Below are 23410 nucleotides of genomic sequence, written 5' to 3' on the forward strand. Positions count from 1 at the left end.
GTACTTACGTGTTTTGATATTATTATCAGGAAATAATACGTTTAGTTAAACAGGTACGCTGCCAGGCAAGTTCTATCGGCGGGTCTTTGCAAAAGTTGAAATCTAAAAATACAAAACTACGTTTACATCTTAGTTGTATTTACGAATAAAGTATTTGTGTGTAATTTCTGACTTACCAGTTAATTGAATAATCGCATTAAATACATCCAAATGGTAATTTAATATTGTAAAAAGCAAAATTGTTTTAAATCACTTGCCAGGACAGCCCGGCCAGCTTCTTTGTTGACAAAATGGCCGCGGTATCATTATTTAAGCAATGTTAGTGACAAAGAAAGCCAATGCCTGGCAGATGTTGCTTTCTTTGTCGTTGGTCCTGGCACGTTTAAATTTGACTGTTGCCTGTTTTCCCATACAAGTGACACCCCCGTGAGGTAGACGTTCGCTTTCGGTCATAGGCGTACTGAAAACTAAAATTTCTTATCCTCGTATTCAGAATTATAAATAGCAATAAAAAGGATAAAGATAAGTAAAACTTTATACTGATAAGTTTGCTGTACCAATATTAAAAAAATTGGTAGTAGGAAATATTATTTCATAATATTATGACATGATAATGTTATAATGTAATACTATAAAGTAAAGTAAAAGATTTGAAGTTAACGTCTCCTTTTTGCTGCCAGGGCTAATCTGGACGGGGCCTACTTTGTTTACGTGGAATCCGAACAGCGGTCCTCGGTCAATAACCGAGCAAGTGTCTAATTCGACTCTTACTCACGAGATATCCGATCTCATCCGGCCTCGAACCGGCGTGAATGAGCAGTGTGTGTCAATAGATTTTACACTTTTGCCTTTATTGGACAACAGCACGATACAGAGTTTCGAACTGGTCACCCGTCCATCCACTAGTATCGCCTTACGTCGCTTAACTTCGGTGTTCTAATGGGAACCGGTGTTTCGACGTAGCTGGACCGTTGGTTGCCCGTATATAACACTAGTTATACCACCCCGCATAAATTCAGTATTATTATAAATTAAGTAGTTTAGTTCACACCCCTCAAAGGGTAGCACAATTAGAATCATAAATACGATGCCACCTAACAGTTTTATAATGTTTATAATGTTAATTTTAAAGGTCGTTTTACATAAAAATAGTTTATCTGTTTTTATTTATGATACAAAACCCGCTCGATCATAAAACTTTTTGATCATGTCGATGAGTTTTTTTATATTGAGTATGTATTGGGCTTAAGAAGCAGCGTGGTGAAGGTGTTGTTCCACTGTTCCCATCTTAAACATTGTCAGCTGTCATAAAAAGATTCTTATTAAAATTCTAATAAATCAAATTTTACAGAATTCATAAGCAAAACTTTTAAACTAAAATTGGCTGTAATACTAAATCTAAATGAAAATAAAATATTAGTACGCCTATGACTCAAGAGTTTGGTTTGGTTTGGTGGCGACACGTGCGAAGAGATATGCATGGCTTCCACACATAGATTTAGTAAGAACAGATATAACATTGTGCATTTTAACCCGATCAAACAACCGGAGGTTGACTACGTACTGTAAAAACCAACTGAGATAGAGAAGGCGACATTGCCACATCTCAAATTTGCGCCTATCTATTTAGTTTGATTTGCAGAAAAGGTGACTTTAAAACCTTCACCGGATATCAATAAATCTCAATTTCTTAATTAAATTAATAGTTTATCTTTAAAGAAGCATGCGTAATAATATGTTATTAACCAGAGGATCTATGCGTTACTATTAAAGGGCATGTTTACTGTTTAATGTGCTGAAACGTCTAGAACTATTGGCAACGTCGCTGCTAGTCTTCCAGAATGAAATGAGCCGTCCGTCCCACCACCCCTCGCGACGGCCCTTGGTCCGTTATAGCGTACTACGTTTAGCTTACGGTGTGTTTGAAGTCGGAATCAAGGCCGAAGTGAACTTTTCAGTGGTTCTCAGTAGTTTTTGTTTTTGTTTAACGTACTTTTGAATCTGCGAATTTTCAATATGGTAGGACCATAGATTTAGTAAGAACAGATATCACATTGTGCATTTTAACCCGATCAAACAACCGGAGGTTGACTACGTATTGTAAAAACCAACTGAAATAGAGAAGGCGACATTGCCACATCTCAAATTTGCGCCTATCTACTTAGTTTGATTTGCAGAAAAGGTGACTTTAAAACCTTCACCGGATATCAATAAATCTCAATTTCTTAATTAAATTAATAGTTTATTTTTAAAGAAGCATGCGTAATAATATGTTATTAACCAGAGAATATATGCGTTACTATTAAAGGACATGTTTACTCTTTAATGTGCTGAAACGTCTAGAACTATTGGCAACGTCGCTGCTAGTCTTCCAGAATGAAATGAGCCGTCCGTCCCACCACCCCTCGCGACGGCCCTTGGTCCGTTATAGCGTACTACGTTTAGCTTACGGTGTGTTTGAAGTCGGAATCAAGGCCGAAGTGAACTTTTCAGTGGTTTTCAGTAGTTTTATTTTTGTTTAACGTACTTTTGAATCTGCGAATTTTCAATATGGTAGGACAGTGTCAAATGTGTGGAAAAATAAGCTCAAATTACCCGAATTTGTCTTTTCACAGGTAGGTATTGTTTCCGCCGTAATCGTACATAGGCGTCCTACAAGGGAGCCTCTCAAAATTAAAATAATTTCTAATTATATTTGTTGAATTTTGATCTATTAAAACAAGAACGTAGTAGCCGGTAATTGAATTATAATTCGTCTCAATTACTACCTAACTGTTGTAGATCATAACAAATTTGGATATAAACGTTGCATTTGAAACTTTATTATATGCCAGAAAGTGACATTTTTTTTAATTGCGTCATATTTTGGTCATTATATACGATATTCTAAAGGAATTAGGTGTTTACCCGACCTTTCTTACATTTTATTGCTTAATTATATCTTGTATCTGCCCCTTCGGTCTTGTTTAGACAAGTTTTTACCACCGTACAATACAAATACCTCTTCCTAGAGTTATTTGTACTGTGTGTTTACCTTTTTTTAGAATGGGACGAACTATAAATAATTCTTAGGCTACTAGTTTTATACATACCTATATACAGAGTGACCCAGACCTCCAAAAAGCTTTTTACCTATTACGTTTTTGGTTTGTGATTTTTATTTCAATCTTTACATAAGATCAGGGGCCATTGTAACGCACATTTTCAAAATATTTTTATGTCAACATACAGGGTGATTCAAACCGCAATACATATGCTTGATACAGTTCATGAAGATTGGGACGTTTAACTAAAATTTGATTGTCTGATTAAGCTACCTAAGTAATGGATTTGTAAATAAACGTAATATTCATTATTATGCGACAGAAATCCCATACTGCAGCACACAGATTCGATACTTTTAATGATAAATGCCCTCTATTGAGACACTAAAAGGATTAAAATAAATGTTGATTTTAGGTATAGGAAGTTATTAAGAATACAAGATTAAACAACTATTACACAGTACTTCACAGGAAGCTATCGATTGCGAACTAACTAAATCGTTACTAATTACTAATTTTGAAAAGTTTTTTTTAAGATCAAAAAAGGTAAAACAGAAACCTAAACTATCATTTGAGATTAAACGGGAAATTCTAAATAATGTTGCCTATTCTAAACAAGAAAAATTGATTTATAAGTTTTATTATTATATATTATCTCTAATTAAATTTGGACGAAAAGAATATTTCTGTTTGCTCTAGGTAATTTTCTCAGAGTTTAAACGGGAAGTTCTAAGTTCTCTTCTTCTCTCAGGGAAAATACGTGAATAAAAATGACTTTTTAAGTCAAAAAAAGTCAAAAGGACAAGTTATTCCAAAAAAGGACTGTCCTTTTCAAAGAAGGACAGGTGGCAACCCTAGGTATTTCTGGAATGGAAATTTAATGGCAAATCCACAACTTTAGTTTGAAAATATGTTCCGGCAACCTATGATTACAAAAATGTCTAAAACGTGCTTTACCATTGCCTCCATATTCTAAAAAAAAAATTGAAAGAAAAGTCACTAACCACAAACCTAATATAGAACTGTTTCGGAAGCCTGAGTCACCCTGTAAGTATTCAAAAGTAACTGAGTGTTTATATAGAAGTAACTGAAAGTTTAAATTGAATATCGACGTTGGAGCGATTTTCGAAAACTACCTACTAACGTTTCAACATAAGTATATGTGGGATATTAATTATATTATTATATTAGACCTTATAACAAAACTCATCTAACGAAAAAGTGTTAATGTAGTATATTAATATAGAGTAAAAATTTTACTAATTACTTTACTTTTACTTTACTAATTAAATTCGTTCCAAAAAACGATACGCCACTGGCCATTAGAACAATCCAAATGCGCCTAGTTGCCGGAGTCGGAAATTTTAGACTTCTCTGTCTCTTCTGTCCTTGTTTGACACATTGGAATGTTTGATACACTACCAACGAGTATTTATGAATGAGATGTTCGGTCTATCTTTATAATGTCTTTGGGTAGGACAGTGTCAAATGTGTGGAAAAATAAGCTCAAATTACCCGAATTTGTCTTTTCACAGGTAGGTATTGTTTCCGCCGTAATCGTACATAGGCGTCCCACAAGGGAGCCTCTCAAAATTAAAATAATTTCTAATTATATTTGTTGAATTTTGATCTATTAAAACAAGAACCTAGTAGCCGGTAATTGAATTATAATTCGTCTCAATTACTACCTAAGTGTTGTATATCATAACAAATTTGAATATAAACGTTGCATTTGAAACTTTATTATATGCCAGAAAGTGACATTTTTTTTAAATTGCGTCATATTTTGGTCATTATATACGATATTCTAAAGGAATTTTGCTCAACAAATAAACCAAGGTGTTTACCCGACCTTTTTTACATTTTATTGCTTAATTATATCTTGTATCTGCCCCTTCGGTCATGTTTAGACAAGTTTTTACCACCGTACAATACAAATACCTCTTCCTAGAGTTATTTGTACGGTGTGTTTACCTTTTTTTAAGAATGGGACGAACCATGGTACAAAGAAAACAAGGTATGATCGATAGCGGCTCCAATTTCGTTAAGTTTGCGCATACCACCTGTGACGTCATACGCCATACAAAAAAATATCCATATTGTTCAATTGCCACTAATAAAAAAAAGACCTAAAATATATATTTTTATATATATATATTTTCGCATTTATTGTGTCATCTGTTTGGCAATTTGAAATTGGCGCGCGGAGCTTGCCGACCAATGGTGCCGTTTATCACCTGTGACGTAGTGACCAACCTGCGCAATATCATACCTTGTATTCTTTGTATCATGGGGACGAACTATAAATAATTCTTAGGCTACTAGTTTTATACATACCTATATACAGAGTGACCAGGCCTCCAAAAAGCTTTTTACCTATTACGTTTTTGGTTTGTGATTTTATTTCAATCTTTACATAAGATCAGGGGCCATTGTGACGCACATTTCAAATATATTTTTGTCAACATACAGGGTGATTCAAACCGCAATACATATGCTTAATACAGTTCATGAAGATTGGGACGTTTAACTAAAATTTGATTGTCTGATTAAGCTACCTAAGAAATGGATTTGTAAAATAAACGTAATATTCATTATTATGCGACAGAAATCCCATACTGTAGCACACAAATTTGATACTTTTAATGATAAATGCCCTCTATTGAGAGACTAAAAGGATTAAAATAAATATTGATTTTAGGTATAGGAAGTTATTAATAATACAAGATTAAACAACTGTTACACAGTACTTCACAGGAAGCTATCGATTGCGAACTAACTAAATCGTTACTAATTACTAATTTTGAAAAGTTCTTTTTAAGATCAAAAAAGGTAAAACTAAAACCTAAACTATCATTTGAGATTAAACGGGAAATTCTAAATAATGTTGCTTATTCTAAACAAGAAACATTTATTTATAGGTTTTATAACATCTCTAATTAAATTTGGACGAAAAGAATATTTCTGTTTGCTGTAGGTAATTTTCTCAGAGATTAAACGGGAAGTTGTAAGTTCCCTTCTTCTCTCAGGGAAAATACGTAAATAAAAATGGCTTTTTAAGTCAAAAAAAGTCAAAAGGACAAGTTATTCCAAAAAAGGACTGTCCTTTTCAAAAAAGGACAGGTGACAACCCTAGGTATTTCTGGAATGGAAATTTAATGGCAAATCTACAACTTTAGTTTGAAAATATGTTCCGGCCACCTATGATTAGAAAAATGTCTAAAACGTGGTTTACCATTGCCTCCATATTCTAAAAAAAAATTGAAAGAAAAGTCACTAACCATAAACCTAATATAGAACTGTTTCGGAAGCCTGAGTCACCCTGTAAGTATTCAAAAGTAACTGAGTGTTTATATAGAAGTAACTGAAAGTTTAAATTGAATATCGACGTTGGAGCGATTTTCGAAAACTACCTACTAACGTTTCAACATAAGTATATGTGGGATATTAATTATATTATTATATTAGACCTTATAACAAAACTCATCTAACGAAAAAGTGTTAATGTAGTATATTAGTATGGAGTAAAAATTTTACTAATTACTTTACTTTTACTTTACTAATTAAATTCGTTCCAAAAAACGATACGCCACTGGCCATTAGAACAATCCAAATGCGCCTAGTTGCCGGGGTCGGAAATTTTAGACTTCTCTGTCTCTTCTGTCCTTGTTTGACACATTGGAATGTTTGATACACTACCAACGAGTATTTATGAATGAGATGTTCGGTCTATTTTTATAATGTCTTTGCTTCCACATTTCGAGAGGCGGGGTGAGACAAATCAAGTGGTGGGAGAGAATATGGCCGTAGATGCCAGGTCTAGGAAATATTCCCTAACATTAAGGTTTCTATCCAGGAAATACATTTTTAGAAAGCATATTTTTGGACACAATTTAGTGTGTGTATTTAATTTGTTTTCTCAAACTTGGCATTTCTAAAAGTATCATCAGATAAATATTTTAAAAGAATATTTTTTGTTGGTAGATTGACCGTGCCAACCAGGCTTCAGGAAATTTTCAAAACTTCATATGGCAACACTGATAGTATCGAAGTCGTAGAACGGTAGACATACTTTCACAAATTTATCAAATCAGTCGGATTTTGAAAGGGGTTGGGTGTACATCATTCTACAATATATTTACGATTTTGAAGGTTATCCATACATCTCGAGACGTTTAATCTTTTAACAATAAAAATAATTAAACGTCCGGTTGTATCTACACTGCTCATGCTTGTTGCTGTTTCACCATAAGTTAAAACAAGCATTAAAAAATGACTAAAAATCAACTTTAAAAAAGGACAATTAGCAAAATAATTATAAAAAATTAAATCAAAGGTTCAAAAATACCTCCCTGTTGTGCTTCGCAATAGCCAAGACGGTTATAAAACTCTGACCTAACTTTAGCTAACATAACAGCGGGGATATTTTCTAACGACTGAACGATTTTTAATCGCAGCTCGTCAATATTCATGGGTCGTTCATGGTTATGGCCATAAATGGAGTTTTTTACATATCCCCACAGAAAGAAGTCATTGGGCGACAAATCAGGAGAACGTGGTGGCCAATTAATTGTGCCTTGTGTGGAAATTAGCCGATTGGGAAATGTGGTTTGAAGGAACAGATTTACGTTCCGCGCGTTATGCGCAGGACAGCCATCCTGCTGAAACCACACTTCCTCAAAATTGATTGGCAAATTTCGAACTGCTGGTACAATTTGGTTTTGTAGCATATCCAAATATTTGGCAGCTGTTAACATACCATCAATAAAAAAAGGCCCAATGATATGATTTTGCAGCATGCCAGCCCAAACATTTAGTTTTTGTGGATATTGTGTCCGCAGTGCCATACTAAGGTGCTTATTTTCTCGAGACCAATAACGTACTATCGAAGGATTGTGGTAGCCATGTAAGGGAAACGAGCTTTCATCTGAGAATAATATATTTTCAAAAATAAATGATTCCGATCGGCTCTTTCTCTTACAGCCTCGCAAAACTCAGACGTCTGTTACAATCTGCGGGAAAAATTTCTTGCGTGGTCTGATTTTGTAGGACTTATATCCATGCCTTTTTAAAACTCTGCGCACCGTTCGAGCATTGCAACCAACTTGTTCGGCTATATTTCGGCTTGAACAAGGTTCGCTTGTTTCGACAGCGGCACAAATATTAATTTCCTTGTCGGGAATTACCTTCTCTGCGCCTTCCTTATTGTCACAATTTCTGCACGCCGCAATGCAGCCTGTTTGCTCAAATTTATGAACAATGTTGCGTACAGTTGTGGCATAAGGCACAGGGCGATCTTGAAAGGTGAACACATAACGCCCAATGACCTCTTCCACACTTGAGGAAATGTAAAACCATTTAACGATATGCACCTTCTCTTCGGTCGTATAAATAGCCATTTTTGAAACACTTAACGTACACACCGAAACAGCTAGGCGAAAAGAATGATGCAAAAATAGTTTGGATCTCAGGTGATCTATTTCCTTTCCCCACCTTTTCATCTACATAAAGGTGCGTATTCACTATCCGAACGAACGAATGCTACTATCCAACGAGCGAACGTCCAGTCTTGTTCGCGCGGTTCTATAATTCTCATTCGTTTGCGAACGTCTTTGATATACCGAATGGAAACAGATGAGGGAGCGAACCGAATGGCGAACGGCCGCATGCATTCGGTTTGCTGTCCAAATATACCGAATTTCATTCCTTTGTTCTTTCGGATAGTGAATACGAACCTTAACATAAAGCACCGCCCCTCTCAATGCGTTCTCCCACCATGCTTATGCTTTACCTTGCCCACACCCGTAAAACCGGCAACACTGTATCGGTCGCACCGGCTTCTCGCCGGCCCCTTTTTGATGCTGTCTCTCTGTCTGTCAACCGGTCATTTATATTATTCTCTGTCTTACACGTTAAAATCCTATACACAGTAATCAAATGACCAGGTCGGTATATATATATATATATATATATATATATATATATATATATATATATATATATATATATATATATATATATATATATATATATATATATATATATATATATATATATATATATATATATATATATATATATATATATATATATATATATATATATATATATATATATATATATATATATATATATATATATATATATATATATATATATATATATATATATATATATATATATATATATATATATATAATTTCAGCCCGATCCATTCATAAATAGAATTTTAAAAAATCAAAAACCTCAAAAATGCCGCCATTTTAACAGCTGTCAAAAATTCGGGTCATGCCTTGCAAAAAAATGTATTGTCATTGGGACTGAACCTACATGCCAAATTTCAATCTCCTACAATAAAAGGAAGTGGTTTTAATTTAGCTTACAAGATTTGCCCCGAACAAACATACATACATACATAGATAGTTACATACAAAGCAAGTTAAATAAAAGCTTATAAAAATAACCTCCAATGAGGAAACTAAATAAAAAAATGGTCACTTGGCATTAGCAAGTCTCCAAATAAGTAGTCTTCATCGTTTTGAAAAGCTCTAAAGTGTGAATATACTTTTGAATTGAACATTAATTTTGAATTGAATTGAAAATTAAACAGACTATATTTTGAATTATTTCCATAATTATTTGTGCAACCAGCAGCCGCACATCCCGGAAAACCTATTCCCATTCCATCAATAAAAATAAAATTGAAATAAAAGCACAAATACCTATGGCTAAATATAAGAAAAAAAATCCAATTAAAATTTTCCGTAATACGGCCCTACGCGCCACCGGTGGAGGCTATGCATCGACTGAATGAGGCTGACTGTCGGTCGCTTAATTCATTTAGCGCATCGTCGGAGTAGGGCGTTTTAAATTCGAGCGTGGGAAAAATTGGCGCGTGTCCAAGCTATGTTATTCTGTAAGCTGTGGTTCAACAATAATAGAAATCCCTATCCTGAAATGACACATCATGTAGCGTGAAGCGTGAAATGCATTGAAAATCGATGTTTCACAAACATCGATGTATCGTTTGCGTCCCTAGCAGCTGTCCTTGACTTGATGAAAATACTTATTCTTTGGTGATCACTGATTTTTGGGCTTTTGCTTTTGTAGGTTATATTAATTATTATGAAGTTGTTGGGATTATAGATTTTGAAACCTTTTTATTTATTTTTCTATGATGGAAACCAAATAATATAAACATTTACATAACTATTTGAAAATTATGATTAAAAATGCAGCGAAGTATATTTTGCAGATCGTATAATTTATCCTTAGTGTTAAAGAGGCATGCTGGGCATTCGAAATGGGCAAATATAAAACATATAAAAGGGATAAAAGACGCTGAAAAGAATGTTAATTTCACAAAATTATCTAGGCAAATAAAAGTGGCTGTTCAAGGTACAGAATAAGAAGGTAATGATAGTGTAATTATTAAAGTAATATTGTTTTTAGAGGGTGGTTCGCTTGATCCTAATTCTAATATTAAACTACAACAAGTAATTGATCAATGCAAAAGATTTAATATGCCTCACACCACATTGCAAAGTGTTTTGAAAAGTTGCCAGTCAGATAAATCTAATGCTCGATATCATTTAATAGAAATTAAGTAAGTATAGAAAATTTATAGATTAACTACCAAGTTGGACTAAATTAAATATTTAACTAAAATGCAATTTAATAAGAACTAATACAGTATCAGATATTTTAAAATTTGAGTGAGGCTTTGACTCAAGTTTCGTTTACTTGAAATTAGTTATGTAAGAAATATTTGTTTATAAAGTATTTGGAAGCCTTTTGGGGTCCGTTTCACTTTAGGGCTGTCAAAATTAACAAATTTTCTATAAAATAAAGTGCATATTCTGCCTTTCTCTAAAATAAGGAGCTTGAGGTGAGGAAAAATGCCATTTGTTGTAAAATAAGCGAGAAAAATTTTATAACCTCAAAAATATTTTTGCGCTTTTTCGCGCAATTTCGGCAGTATTAGTTTAGTTTGCTGTTGTTATATAGTTTTATTGCCCTATTTAACTCAAACTGTACATTTACTATATACATTTATTACAAACAAATAAAGAAAATCAATGAATATCTAAAAAAAAATATAAATTAGTCAAAACCAACCAACCCCCCCCCCACATAACCAATGAATTAACACCCTCCAAATAACCACGCTAACCAACCCGCCAAATAACTGAACCACTCCAACCAAAAAGCAGATAAAGAAAATCAATGAATATATAAAATATATACCTATAAAATATATAGAATACAAAAAAACTCACACCAAAGACTAACCAACGCAATCAATCGCTGTTACCAACAACTCTAAATAAATAAAAAATATACAAGCGTAGCGTTAATTTAAAAGCGTCCATGTTCCCGGTATTAGCATGCGCGTTAGAGAGAAGTGTCTAGCCCTAGCCGTCAACTTTTAAGCTTGACCAATCAGGTTGGTTAGCTTGGTTATTTGAAGGCTGTCAATTCATTTGTGTTTGTCAAAAACTCTAACGTGATTGGTCGGGCTTAATAGTTGCCTGCTAGTGCTAGATACAAGTGCGTTAGAGCAACAAGACGCCATCCGTCAATCGGAACGTAAATATCGAACACCCGACGTTACTCCGCCATCTCCGCGTCAAAAATAGTACCCATTTGTGTTATTTATTATATAAAAAGTGTTTTAAGAAACCGAATATTCCTCACCTAGGTCTTTCACAAATGTCTTTTACTTTGTTTTGGTAGCAAAATTTTTATTTTAAATGCAATCCTCGCGACAGCCCTAAAGTGAATCGTCACCGCCTTTTGGAATAGTATGCCATAAATTTTTTCTGCGGAAATCCACCCTTTTCGAGTTTTCCAACTTTAAGAATAGCTGAAATCAGGGCTACTTTCGTTTACTCGAAATAAGTTACGTGAGAAATATTTGTTTATTTGGCCTTTTTGAAGATTATGTCACAAACATGTTTCTGCGGAAATGTATAATTTTCAGTTTTTCAACTTTAGAATAGATGAAAACCAGTTACATGAAAACACGTTTCTGTTTTTCATTCTAGAAATTTTTCTAACCATGACACGCAAAAAAAATTCTTGCAGAAGTGTACCATTTTCATTTAGTGATAAAATATTGTAAAATATAGGAGGATTTGAAAAGTACTTGGCAATTGGAATATCGTAATCGTAAATCATACAGGGAAAGCCAAAAATGTAATAATATACCATTTAAAAAAATATATATATCACGATCCACTGACACTTTTTTGAGCTACCCTATAGAAGTTAAAATATTTTCCTGAAATACATCTTCGTATATACTTTAGGTTCACACAAAATTACCAATTTTTTTTATAGGAGCTGCCCGACGCACTGTTGCCGGACTTTGTATAAAACGGCCTCTACACTATTTGCGAAGTAAACTGAAGTAGGTCAAAGTCAAATAGTAAAAAGGGTTATTTTTTTTGTTTCCTTGTGTAATAAAAATAAGCCGCGACGAGCCAAAGTTAGATGAGGAAACACAAAATATCTTTATTGTTTGACCTTGACCTACTTCAGCTTACTTTGCGAGTAGTGTTTTTAGACTATGGGCATACCAATGACTAAAGAATCCAAGGACAAATAACACCCGAGAGTAAATTGTGACGATGACACCAAACAGTGCTGTAGCACATATTTTTCTTAACCTAGCTGTTTGAAGCAATATTTATATTTTTTGATAATTGTTTTGACTACCCCTATGGTGTATCATCCTAATTAATTACGAAAAAAACATATTAAAATGTTAACAAAAGGTACAAAACTAGTATTGACGTATAGCACATATCAAGTACATATAGATGTTAATTGAAATTGAAGAATAATTATCGAAATAAGAAAACGCTAAAAAGTTGGAGTGGACTGTTTATTTACCTATGAAACGTAACTCCTGGCTCTTTCTTATCGCTGCTGCTTTTACACTTGAAGGCTGAACAACTAATCACCATTGTAATAAAGTTTATACAAAGTTTACTACACACAAACTATTAAAAATCGCTAAAATTGTCGCTGGTGACCAAATGATGACTCATTGTTTGCCACCAAAACAAAAAAAAAAGGTCACAAATTCTACTGCAGCCCGTATAGGGGCGTTACATGTCCTTATATTCTTTAGTCATTGGGGCATACAGATTTGGTCATCGTAGAAGCGTGGTCTGGATTTTAACGTATAAAACTTTATACGCATTTTTTTCATGCATCGCAATCAGAGATAGCATAGTTGCCAAATACGCAAATATTGGCGTACTTGTCATGTACACGAGTCGTCAAAATCCCCCTTAATTTCATAAATTACATTGTTTGAATGTCATATACTATTGGCCGTAGCTGTCATGGAGTTGAGCGATATCAATTTTGACATATGCCTGTCATTTTTGACATATGACACAAACTTATGTTTTTAAAATTAAAACCATAGTTGGCCATGCTAGCGATTCTGTAAACATATTCCCTGTCTAGTGACTCATCAATCGTATACAAATAGCATAGGCTAGACAGGAAATTCCTTGCTACGGAGCCTACAGAATCCCACCGCATGACTTCATAAAAAGCGCCATTTTTTAATCTTTTCAGTGATATAAGTTGTAATATTTTTTTTTCGAAAAATTTAGTGTTAGTGTGAGATAGCCAAATCTTATCTTTCTTGACGAATTTCACATAGTTGGCATGGTATTCTTATTCTGTTATTTATTTAATTATTATAATTTATAACGTATAAAAAGAATATTTTATAAACGGTTCTTTACAATTTACATTACACAAACCAAAGGTTAAAAAAATAATATCACTACATACACTTTAAGTTATTTTAGAAAATGTTCAAAAAATATACCGCATAAAATCTAAAATGGATAGGTCAGTTGATCGAGAAGGCCCATGCAATTAGTCCACCTTTTCCTAACGCTGAGTTTGAATAACTATGATATAAATAATTTTTAACATTTCTTTCATTATGGAGGAGGGGGCGGAGTGTCATAATTGCTGTCTTCCATTCGCGAACTTCGAGTTCCGGGCTTTACGCCCTGGGGCTACTCGAGAACGATTCTGAAAGGAGCGGTGCTCGATAGCCTGGTGCCTCCATATGGCGCGGAACAGTTCTGGAGCTTTATGACTCAATTGAATGGAGTGAGAGTATCGCGTTCTTGAACAGTTCAGAGCTGCTCAACTGCGTGAAAGGAGGACAGCCAATGAAAGTCATCTTGGAACGACTCTACTGATGCGCGAGTCTCTAAATTTAACTTTTCTTACATGTCTTGAAAACCATTCTCTAAAAAGCGTATGTAACGTATCCTCGAAAATGTATGGCCAAGAAAAGTTGAACCAATAATCCTACACGCTTTACTTCATTTGAAAAATTTATATTAAAAATTTTTGGTTATTTTAATTTACAAAGTTTGGATGTGACAGTTTGACATTTCTGAGAGCAAAAACAATTGAATTTGTTTTCATGGCTAACTAAGTGAAATTGTTTAAAAATGATATGATTTGGCTGTAACTCAGTAATTTTTGAAAAAAAAACATATTATAGTTATAGCTTATATTGCTGAAAAGCTTAAAAAATGGTGCTTTTTATGAAGTCATGGCCAACTATGGTTTCCATTTAAGAAAACATAAGTTTGTGTCATATGTAAAAAATGACACAATCTCATTAAGGATGTAATTATCTACAACTTTTATCTAAAATCTTTTTGTCTAAAATGTATTATAATGGAATTAGGGACCATTTTTAAAATTGCCAAAATTTGTTTTTTTTTTCGAAATATCTAGTAAGCCCTGAACTTTTTAAAAATCTGAAAGGTGCATATTTATGACCCCAGAAATGTGCAAGTCTTTCCCCATTTAACCGACCTTTATCTGCAGTAGTTTCCGAGATACCCATAGGGAACATTGTAGAAAACTCACCCTGTATGTAATATCTTACCTTAACGGCTACCTTACTGTATATTTTTAGACGTTATTAATGAAATTAAAACGGTACTAATAAATACTCGAATTTAAATCAGCCATATTAATCCCCCATTGCGTTCGACCCAAAGACTTCCTTACTTAATCTATTTACTCCAAGCCTGAGAGACGAAGTAATGTGATACGGTCGTGTAATATCTTTGATCTATCTATCATGGAGTATAAAATAATTAAATTATTAATTAGGTGTATTATTATTGTTTAAGGGGTCCCGGAAGTTCAATTATATTATGTGAGTTGTTTACCAATAATCTTCACTTAATAAAACAACATATGTCAAGTGTTTTAAGAAAGCATCAGTAAGTAGGATATTGCATTTGTTTGTCACAGTTAATTTTTTTATTTCAACAAATTAAAGGTCCAAATATAGTGATGGGGGAGCTATTCATATATTTGAGGAGAAAGGTATTATACTTGCTGAAAATTCCAAGTTATCTCAGACACCAAAAGAGGAATTGATGGAACAAGCTACCGAACATGCAATCGAAAGCAATGCCGAAGAAGTTAATTATTTAGAGGACAACGTTTTGGAATTTGTATGTAGTAAGACATATTTTATGCAGACACAAGATTTGCTAGAAACCATGGGTTATAAAATATTAAATGCATCCGTTGATTATATTCCTTTTAAAACTCAAGATTTAGGAACATCTGATTACGAAATGTATGAAAAGTTAATAAAAAAACTGGAAGAATTTCCAGAGGTTCTTAGAACTTTTGATAATGTCAATGTAAGCTGATAAAACAAACTTAAATTAGTAGGAAGTTATTTATACCGTATGATCGAAAAAAAGGCGTCCAGTTGGCTTGGAAATGACATTCCCATCCATCGCTGACGTCGTTTTTTCGTACATAACATATTTTATCTGTTATAAAATAAATTTTTATGCTGTTGTTTTTAGGTGTTTTTTATTAGATACTATTTACATTGTCTACACGTTTTCTATTAAAGTAATCATAATAGCTTCTTGAATATGGTATTAGATTATTGATGTTTGGTGCACCAATGTCATTTTGAATAAATCTATCTGAGATGTATGGCATGGGCGGCAAGTATTGCATTTCCCTTGGCTCCAAGGTATTACGGTAGTTTTTGTGACTTTTGTAAGGGATATCATACATACTGGAATCATAATTATTATCACTTAGTTCAGTATTATACTGGTTATCTTGATAGAAATAAATAACAAATAAAACAGCCCCTGCAACTAAAGCTAACGAAATTCCTGGAACAAGGAAGTTTCTTACAAAACTATTTTTCTTCATGTATTGAATGACAGTTCCTGTTGTTTCTAATATTTTTATTAAGATTAATGGGAAGTACCCAGCAACGCCAAGATTTTTGAATATGTTTTGTAGTGGACTGTAATAATCACTGGTGGCACCAATATCAGTTACTAAGTTACCAAATAACTTAGACAATACTGTAGGGGTTACTGCTATAAGTTTGTCTAGAATTTTTACTACAATCTTTGTAAATATATCCTGGTGCAAACTGGTACTTTTGCTCTCTACCTTATAGCTAAAAGGATTATCATCGTGTTTTTGTAATTCTGAAATTTATAATCATAAATTAATTATAACAAGTCGACATATATAGTGAGCATACCTAACTGCATTTTTAATTGGTCCAACTTTTCCTGAAGGCCGTTCAATAAATTACTTCGTCCTTTTTCATTGTAATCTGAATCTTCATGAGTATCTATTTCCTGCTGGGTGGTGATATTATTGCCAAGATATTTATTAAACAAATTTACGATTTTTTTTATGGCATTGTCATCAACTGAAAAATATTTATAGGATTATTTCATATATTATAATAGTCTTTCGTATAAAGCGTTTACACACATTGGGAGTAGCAAGATATAGCTTGCTATGCTGGAGCCGTCCGGTATACGAGGAAGGTAATGTGGCTAGCACTACGCTTCAACCGCCTATTATTACCTCAGGATTTTGAATCCGACGTACTCATTTAAGGCTGAGTCGATCTCACGCTGAGCTACCTGACCCGAGGTATCCAAACTATTTTTATTTTATTAAAAATTGGCGGCTGATTTCCATCAATTGTGTGTTTTTGTGCAAGACAGCATTCCTGCCTGGTGCAGGATTCGAATCCACAGTCTTTAAATTGATGGACGAAAGCTGTACCTCTACGCCATCAGGTACCTTAATTTCATCTATAGTCATGGCCGGAACAGCGATTTTTTAATAACAGGTACAAGCTGTTCCAGTTGCAAAAGATACCTGTTCCAGTTCCAAACTGTTCCAAAACGAAAATTAATACCGTACTTGCGTCATTCTGATTCGGTTGCTATTTTTCTTTTTAAATTTATAGAAAAGAATATTTTTTGCTTAAATAATCAGAACTACTGGAGATTTTTCTGTTTTCTCTAAATTTAATCTACTATCTATGTTGCTATATTACCAAGATACATATAATGTTTTTTTTAACTAAAAATTTAAAAAAAAACTATCAAATTTTCGAAAAATATAAACTTTTCAAAAACATGTTTTCCCGAAAAAAACTCATGAGAATCGAAATATACCACCCCTAAAAATATGTGCACTTATTTAAGACCCACCCTGTATAAGCACTAATGAATATAGATGTATAATTTTGTTATATACTTAAAAAGTAAATTCTTGGAAGAGTTACATATAATACAAAACAATAACCGACTGTTCTTACACTGTATTTTTCAAAAAAAAACTATAATGCGATAATTATATTGCATTTGGCAACATCGCCAGCATTTTTTTTATTTTTATAATAAAAAATGTTCCTTACCTATTCTGTTTCTGTTTACATTAAAAAAAAATATTTAAAAAAAATTATAAATTTAAAATTTATAATAAAAATTTAGTTGCATTTTAATTAAATATTTTAAATACCGGCAACGGCCACACTTTTTTTTACGCCCCTGTATCCCGATAACAGATAACACCTGAACAGTCGTGTCCACTAGACTTTGGCTAGACTAACGAAACCGATATACGACCTCGATTATATCAACTCAAATCAGTTCTTTTTACTTAACTGTTTCAACCAGTTCCAAGTTCCTAACTGTTCCAAGCCCTAAACTGTTCCAAGTCTCAAACTGTTCCAAGTCCCACTGTTTCGGTTGGGACTTGAACAGTTTAGGGCTTGGAACAGTTTAGCGCTTGGAACAGTTAGGAACTTGGAACTGTTTGGGACTTGGAACAGTTTCGGACTTGGAACAGTTAAGTAAAAAGAACTAGTTTCTGTTGAGAAACGAGGTAGTATATCGCTTTAGCGACGCGGTCGCTTGGCGTTATCTTATCGAGATCGAGTACGAGTGCACTAATATAGTGCATAGACGTAAAAAAAACAAGGGTGACGGTTTTCGCAGCGTTGCCGATATTTGATCTTGATTCTTGTGGAAGCGGTCCGTAACGTCTCCATAATATATGATGTCATCCTGTCATCAACACCCGCCCTTCCTAGCCCCCGGCGTACGCTGTTGTGGGACACCGTGTCGAGCGCCTTGCTAATGTCCAAGGAGACCACGCTGAAGGACTTGCCCTGCTCAGTTCTTGACAGGATGTAGTGGTCAAGAAGCAGGACGTTTGCCAGAGTTCCGTCGATCTGCGTGAATCCCCTCTGACCCGCGTTCAGCTCGATGCAGTTCTTTAGTTTGGCGGTGGGAACTCTGTGCATCAAGCGCTGCCCGGTTGACCCGATGGTTATGGGTCGCTAGTTGGTGGGGGACCTTCTGTCGCCGTCCTTGGGAACAAGGACGGTCCGGAGCAGCTTCCAGCATGAAGGGTGAGTGTTTCTGAATAAGATGGCAGACATCACAATGGACCAGTATCTCACCGGGACGTTTTTCGCCTGCTGGACAGTTAGGCCATCTGGCCCGGGGGCCGACACCTTCCAGTTCGCCATTGCCTTTTCGACGTCGTTGGGTGTGATGGGTTGGAAGGTGTTCGCAGCCCATTTTGGTTGTACTTCCTCCGAGTCCTCTATAGACTGGCCCTCAAACACATCCACCGTAGAAGTCCTCAACTTCTTGAATGGACGGTAGTTCCGGGGGCTCGTTCAGAGCTCGACCGGATAGGATCAAGTCAGCGAGCATTGACTTATCTTTCTTAAAAAGATCCTGAGCCTTTTTATATGCACTGGCGCGTGGACCCCTGCCACCTCTGGAAGCTCCATAGTTTCTCGCCGAGTTTTGGTTATTTGCGGGGCGGTTCGGTGCTGACTTCCTGCTGGTTTTGCTGGAAATTTCAGCCAGCCAGGCGTCGATAGATTCCGTCTGGAGCCCAGGAGTACCTGATCTATAATTTTCCGCAGGAGCTTTTCAGTGACGGGCAGGTCTCTCCGCTCCGTATAGAAGAACTCTGCGAATTCGGGGCTCTCGGGTATAGGTTCCTCGATGTTAGTGAGCCAGGAGCGGTTTGGAGAGGGGTCGTTGGATGTTGCGCCAGTGATTTCCTCTTGTTGTTCGGAGGAGTCGGGGTTACTGTTTGGTGTCTCGTTGCTCGCTGATAACTGTGGACTATGACGTTACTGTGTATTATGACTCTGAGTGGGTCTTGAGGGACTGGATCTGGCTCGGGAGTAAAGTAGGCGGTCTCGTTTAGGCTGTTGTTCGGCCGGGGTGATAGGTAGGCGACGTCGCTGCTTCGGGAAGGCGTCGGTGAGGGCGTTCTGGTTCTGGTATCGCCGATAGTAGTTTCCGGCGTGGTCGGTAGGCGGGTTGGGATTTTGATTGATTTCGCTGGCCTGTCGGGGATAGGAGACGTGTCCGACGGCGATCTTCGCCTCTTGCCAGGTGTTATGGCTTCAAGGATGCCGGCTTCATGCATGGTGACGTTTCCTGCTGTGAGCGGCTACTGGAGCGGCGGTAATTTGGCGGTAGTATTGGTTGGAAGTCTGCTTGTTGGTGGGCGTTTCGCTGTGTATTCTCTCGATGAGGGGCGTGGATGGTGCGGGCGTGGGTGTGAGCGCGCCGCCACCCGGAGATTTGGTTTCCTTTCTGCCTAACAGGAGGGATTTTGCCAGCGGTGTCAAGTTGCTAGCCTGGTAGAGGAGGCCCGTAGATTTGATCTGGCTCGTTCCAGGTACCTCTTGTATATTTGACTTTCCCTCCTGTGTCGAACCTGGGCTTGAGTAAGTCAAGGTAGGCTGAGGAAGTTTTTACTCCCCTCAATACCATAAAAAAGATATTTACCACAATTTTCTGTCTATGGCGAACAGTAAATGGAAAACTAAGCACCTGCAGGACAGCCAGGAAAACTTGGCCCAAATACGATCTTATAAGAAATCGGGAGAGCTCATAACTAATTCGCGTAAGGATATCGCCAGGCTTACGGCGGTATATGCGGGAGACTGGCCAATTAGCACACATGCGGTGAGAATGGGCTTCCCTTTTGACGAAGTTTGCCGAAGCTGCAAGAACCCGAAGGAAGGGGAAACGGTTCTGCATTTCCTGTACCGCTGTCCGGCTTTGTATAGGACCCGCAACTGTTTCCTCGGTGGTTACAGCTTTGTAAATCTTGAAGATGTTGTCGGGAAGGGCATAACGGAAGTCACCCGTTACCTTAATGCCACCGAATGGTTGTTATAAACAATTAACATTGTTAGGACTGTAATTTCTACTTTATCACACACCTTTTTTCTATTGAATATCTTTACTGATTATAACTACAGAAAATTAATTCGACAAAAACTTTTTCGTTCTTTTTCGATCGGCTTCATTGACAGTTCTTTTCTTTCTCCCTCTCTCGTATACTTCCGCTACGCTTTCGCGCGCAAAATTTAAAAATTAAGATTTGGCCACAACATGCCGCCCGCCTTGAAATATATAACTATTTCAAAAATACAAACAAAATTATTTAAAACTGCTTACAAATTATGAACATCAAATATTAACATTAACATAATTTAAATTTCAAACTTAATCTATAAATCATTAGAGTCTGTAGGCAATAAGCACACTCTTGTGACGGCGCGTTTAAAACTATTATTATTGACCTTTACTGTTACAACACGCACTACACCATCTGGACTTGGATGAAGTTCCTCGATTCTTCCCAATGGCCATTTTAATGGGGGAGTGTTGTCTTCCTGGAGAAGGACGATGCTATCAACCTTGAGCAGTGCTGCAGCATGTGATCTCCACTTCGTTCTTTTTTGTAATTCACAGAGATACTCTCTATGCCACCTCTTCCAGAAATGTTGCAGAATTTGTTGCAATCGTTCAAATCGCTTTAAACGATTCTCCTTGATGTCGAGGGACGACTTCTCCGGCAAGGCTGTCAAGCTTCTTCCTAGCAGGAAGTGAGCGGGTGTAAGAGGGATTGAATCAAGTGAGGATAGTAAGGGACAGATAGGCCTGGAATTTAATATTGATTCGATTTGATTTAAAATTGTTATAAAATCATCATAGTTTAGATTTGCGTTTCCAACTACCCTCTTGAAATGAAACTTGAAACTCTTCACGCCTGCTTCCCACAAACCTCTGAAGTTCGGGGCCCTTGCTGGGATGAAATGCCAATTTATATTCTGGTCTGTAAAATAAAAATTAACTTCATTTGTCTTGAATTGTTCTCTTACAAAATTGAAAAGCTTCTTTTGTTCAGAGTTGCCTCCTATAAAGTTTGTTCTATTGACTGAAAAAAACACTTGCAGGTTTTCCTCGGCGTCCTATAAATCGCCTAAAACAGGCTAAGAAACTGTTAGTTGTCAAATCTAAAACAACAGCCTCCAAATGAATAGCCTTTGTTGCCAAGCATATAAATATACACATATCCTTTTACTAATTTTGCTCCTCTAGTCATACGATCCTTTAAAAAGAATGGACCAGCAAAATCGCAACCAACATTGTAAAAAGGTAAGTAATGGTTTACTCTTTCTTTAGGTAAATTTCCCATGATGTAGGTTGTCTGTTTTGGATTTACCTTATAGCAAATGATACATTCGCGCACTCATTTTTTAGCCAAGTTTTTTCCATCAATAGGTCAATATCTTTCTCGAATTGATGACAATAAAAGCGTAGGCCCACAGTGCAAAAGCCTCTTGTGTTCGTTTCTAAAGATTAATTTTGTCAACTTATGATCTTTCGGCAAAATAATTGGATGTTTCTTGTCAAAATCTTGTCCTGAATTCTGCAATCGACCACCTACACGTATAATTTCGTCTTGCAAAATTGGATTTAAACATAGTAAACTGCTTCTTTTTGACAAAGGTAGGTTTTTGCATAAACTATCATATTCTTCTGGATAGGATTGTTTTTGCGCTAATTGCGTTAAATTCTTCAACGAATCGTCTACTTCTTCAGCTGTCAAAAATTAAAAATTGCTCACCTTTCTCTTCCTTGTACTAGCGATAAATCGTAAGCAGTAAGCAAATACTGTAGTAAGACGCCGCACGGTGGGGTATTAGCATAAAAAAGGTGATCGAAATTCGAAAAAGCAAATGTGTTTAAGATTTCCAAAAAAAGATAAATGATAAGTTAAATCATGTCTGCAATGAATGGCGTTGCTATGGGTGTGTTTAGTTGCATTCATTTGTTTCAACGAAACGTCAAAGTTGTTACTTCTCACAGATAAGAGGAAAATGGCTAAATTTTATGTCTAAAATTATAAATTGTTTTTGTTCTTGTGCTCTTTTTACGTTTATATTATTGTTTTGATTGAAAATGGCTCAGCAAGCTGCAGGTATGTATTCTACGAAAACGTATTATTAATTTTGATATTCTCTATACTAACGATTTTTTTGCAACTAAAAGTTAGGCGTTCAGAAAATTTGATTAAATTAGTGACATTTTTATTATACTTAGAGATTCAGTTGCGTATTTCGAAGAATTCAGCATATTGTCTATATACATTTTACTTAGTAAACATTGGGCTTTCATACAGTAAAATAAAATACTGCGACTTTGCTGATAAAATGAGAAAAACATTCTTGGTTTCCTCTAATTTGCCAATCAGTGATATACTAATGCGAGGTGTAAACCGCGATGGAATTGTTGTGTACAAAGCGATCGCATTAGTGCCATTAGCAGTATAACACAATTTGGCATTAGTAGCGACTTTAGTGGTATGGGCATTGCTCGCGGATCAGTCGTAGCATTAGTAGTATTAGTTGCGATATTACTACTGGTATTAGTGGCATTGTCCGTGGAAACAATGGAACAGTGATTTTTCTTTCTTTATTTAGAATCGACGAATTATCCTTTATTTTGTTCATATTATTTCCTCTTTAATTGAAATTAGCAATAATTTATATAAGGTCTACATAAAAAAATTTCGATCAACTATCTGTGTCAAATACCCCACTGTGCGCCGTAACGACGAGAATCTTTCAAATAACACAAAATTATCCAAGGTAAGTATATTTGCTATTGTTTTCT

The 23410-nt window shown here is 35.5% G+C and overlaps 3 protein-coding genes across 6 annotated transcripts in view; 1 reads left to right on the forward strand and 2 right to left on the reverse strand.

Annotated features, from left to right (window-relative positions):
- Positions 1-7369: 7369 nt before the first annotated feature.
- LOC115874887 lies at positions 7370-7801 on the reverse strand. Its single transcript, XM_030890186.1, has one exon. It carries the CDS (start codon positions 7799-7801, stop codon positions 7370-7372), a length of 432 nt encoding a protein of 143 aa, XP_030746046.1.
- A 2274-nt stretch (positions 7802-10075) lies between these two features.
- On the forward strand, positions 10076-15929 carry LOC115874931 (probable transcriptional regulatory protein Teth39_1009). Its single transcript, XM_030890233.1, has 4 exons — positions 10076-10442; positions 10497-10650; positions 15239-15331; positions 15391-15929. Exons 1-4 carry the CDS (start codon positions 10277-10279, stop codon positions 15770-15772), a joined length of 795 nt encoding a protein of 264 aa, XP_030746093.1. The 5' UTR covers positions 10076-10276; the 3' UTR covers positions 15773-15929.
- The window catches only part of LOC115874928, a 57074-nt gene continuing 49592 nt past the window's right edge, over positions 15929-23410 (reverse strand). For 3 of the 4 annotated variants that reach the window (XM_030890229.1, XM_030890228.1, XM_030890227.1), the window contains 2 exons: positions 16642-16815; positions 15929-16585 (listed from right to left, as the gene is read on the reverse strand). In XM_030890229.1, coding sequence (XP_030746089.1) covers positions 15945-16585; positions 16642-16815 — 815 coding nt within the window. In that variant the 3' untranslated portion in view covers positions 15929-15944. The remainder of the gene's footprint in view (positions 16586-16641; positions 16816-23410) is intronic. The other variant, XM_030890230.1, reaches the window with a different exon arrangement.

The sequence above is a fragment of the Sitophilus oryzae genome, unplaced genomic scaffold (genome assembly GCF_002938485.1).
Source record: "Sitophilus oryzae breed Bouriz unplaced genomic scaffold, Soryzae_2.0 scaffold_1307_pilon_pilon, whole genome shotgun sequence".
NCBI classification, from domain to species: Eukaryota; Metazoa; Arthropoda; class Insecta; order Coleoptera; family Curculionidae; genus Sitophilus; species Sitophilus oryzae.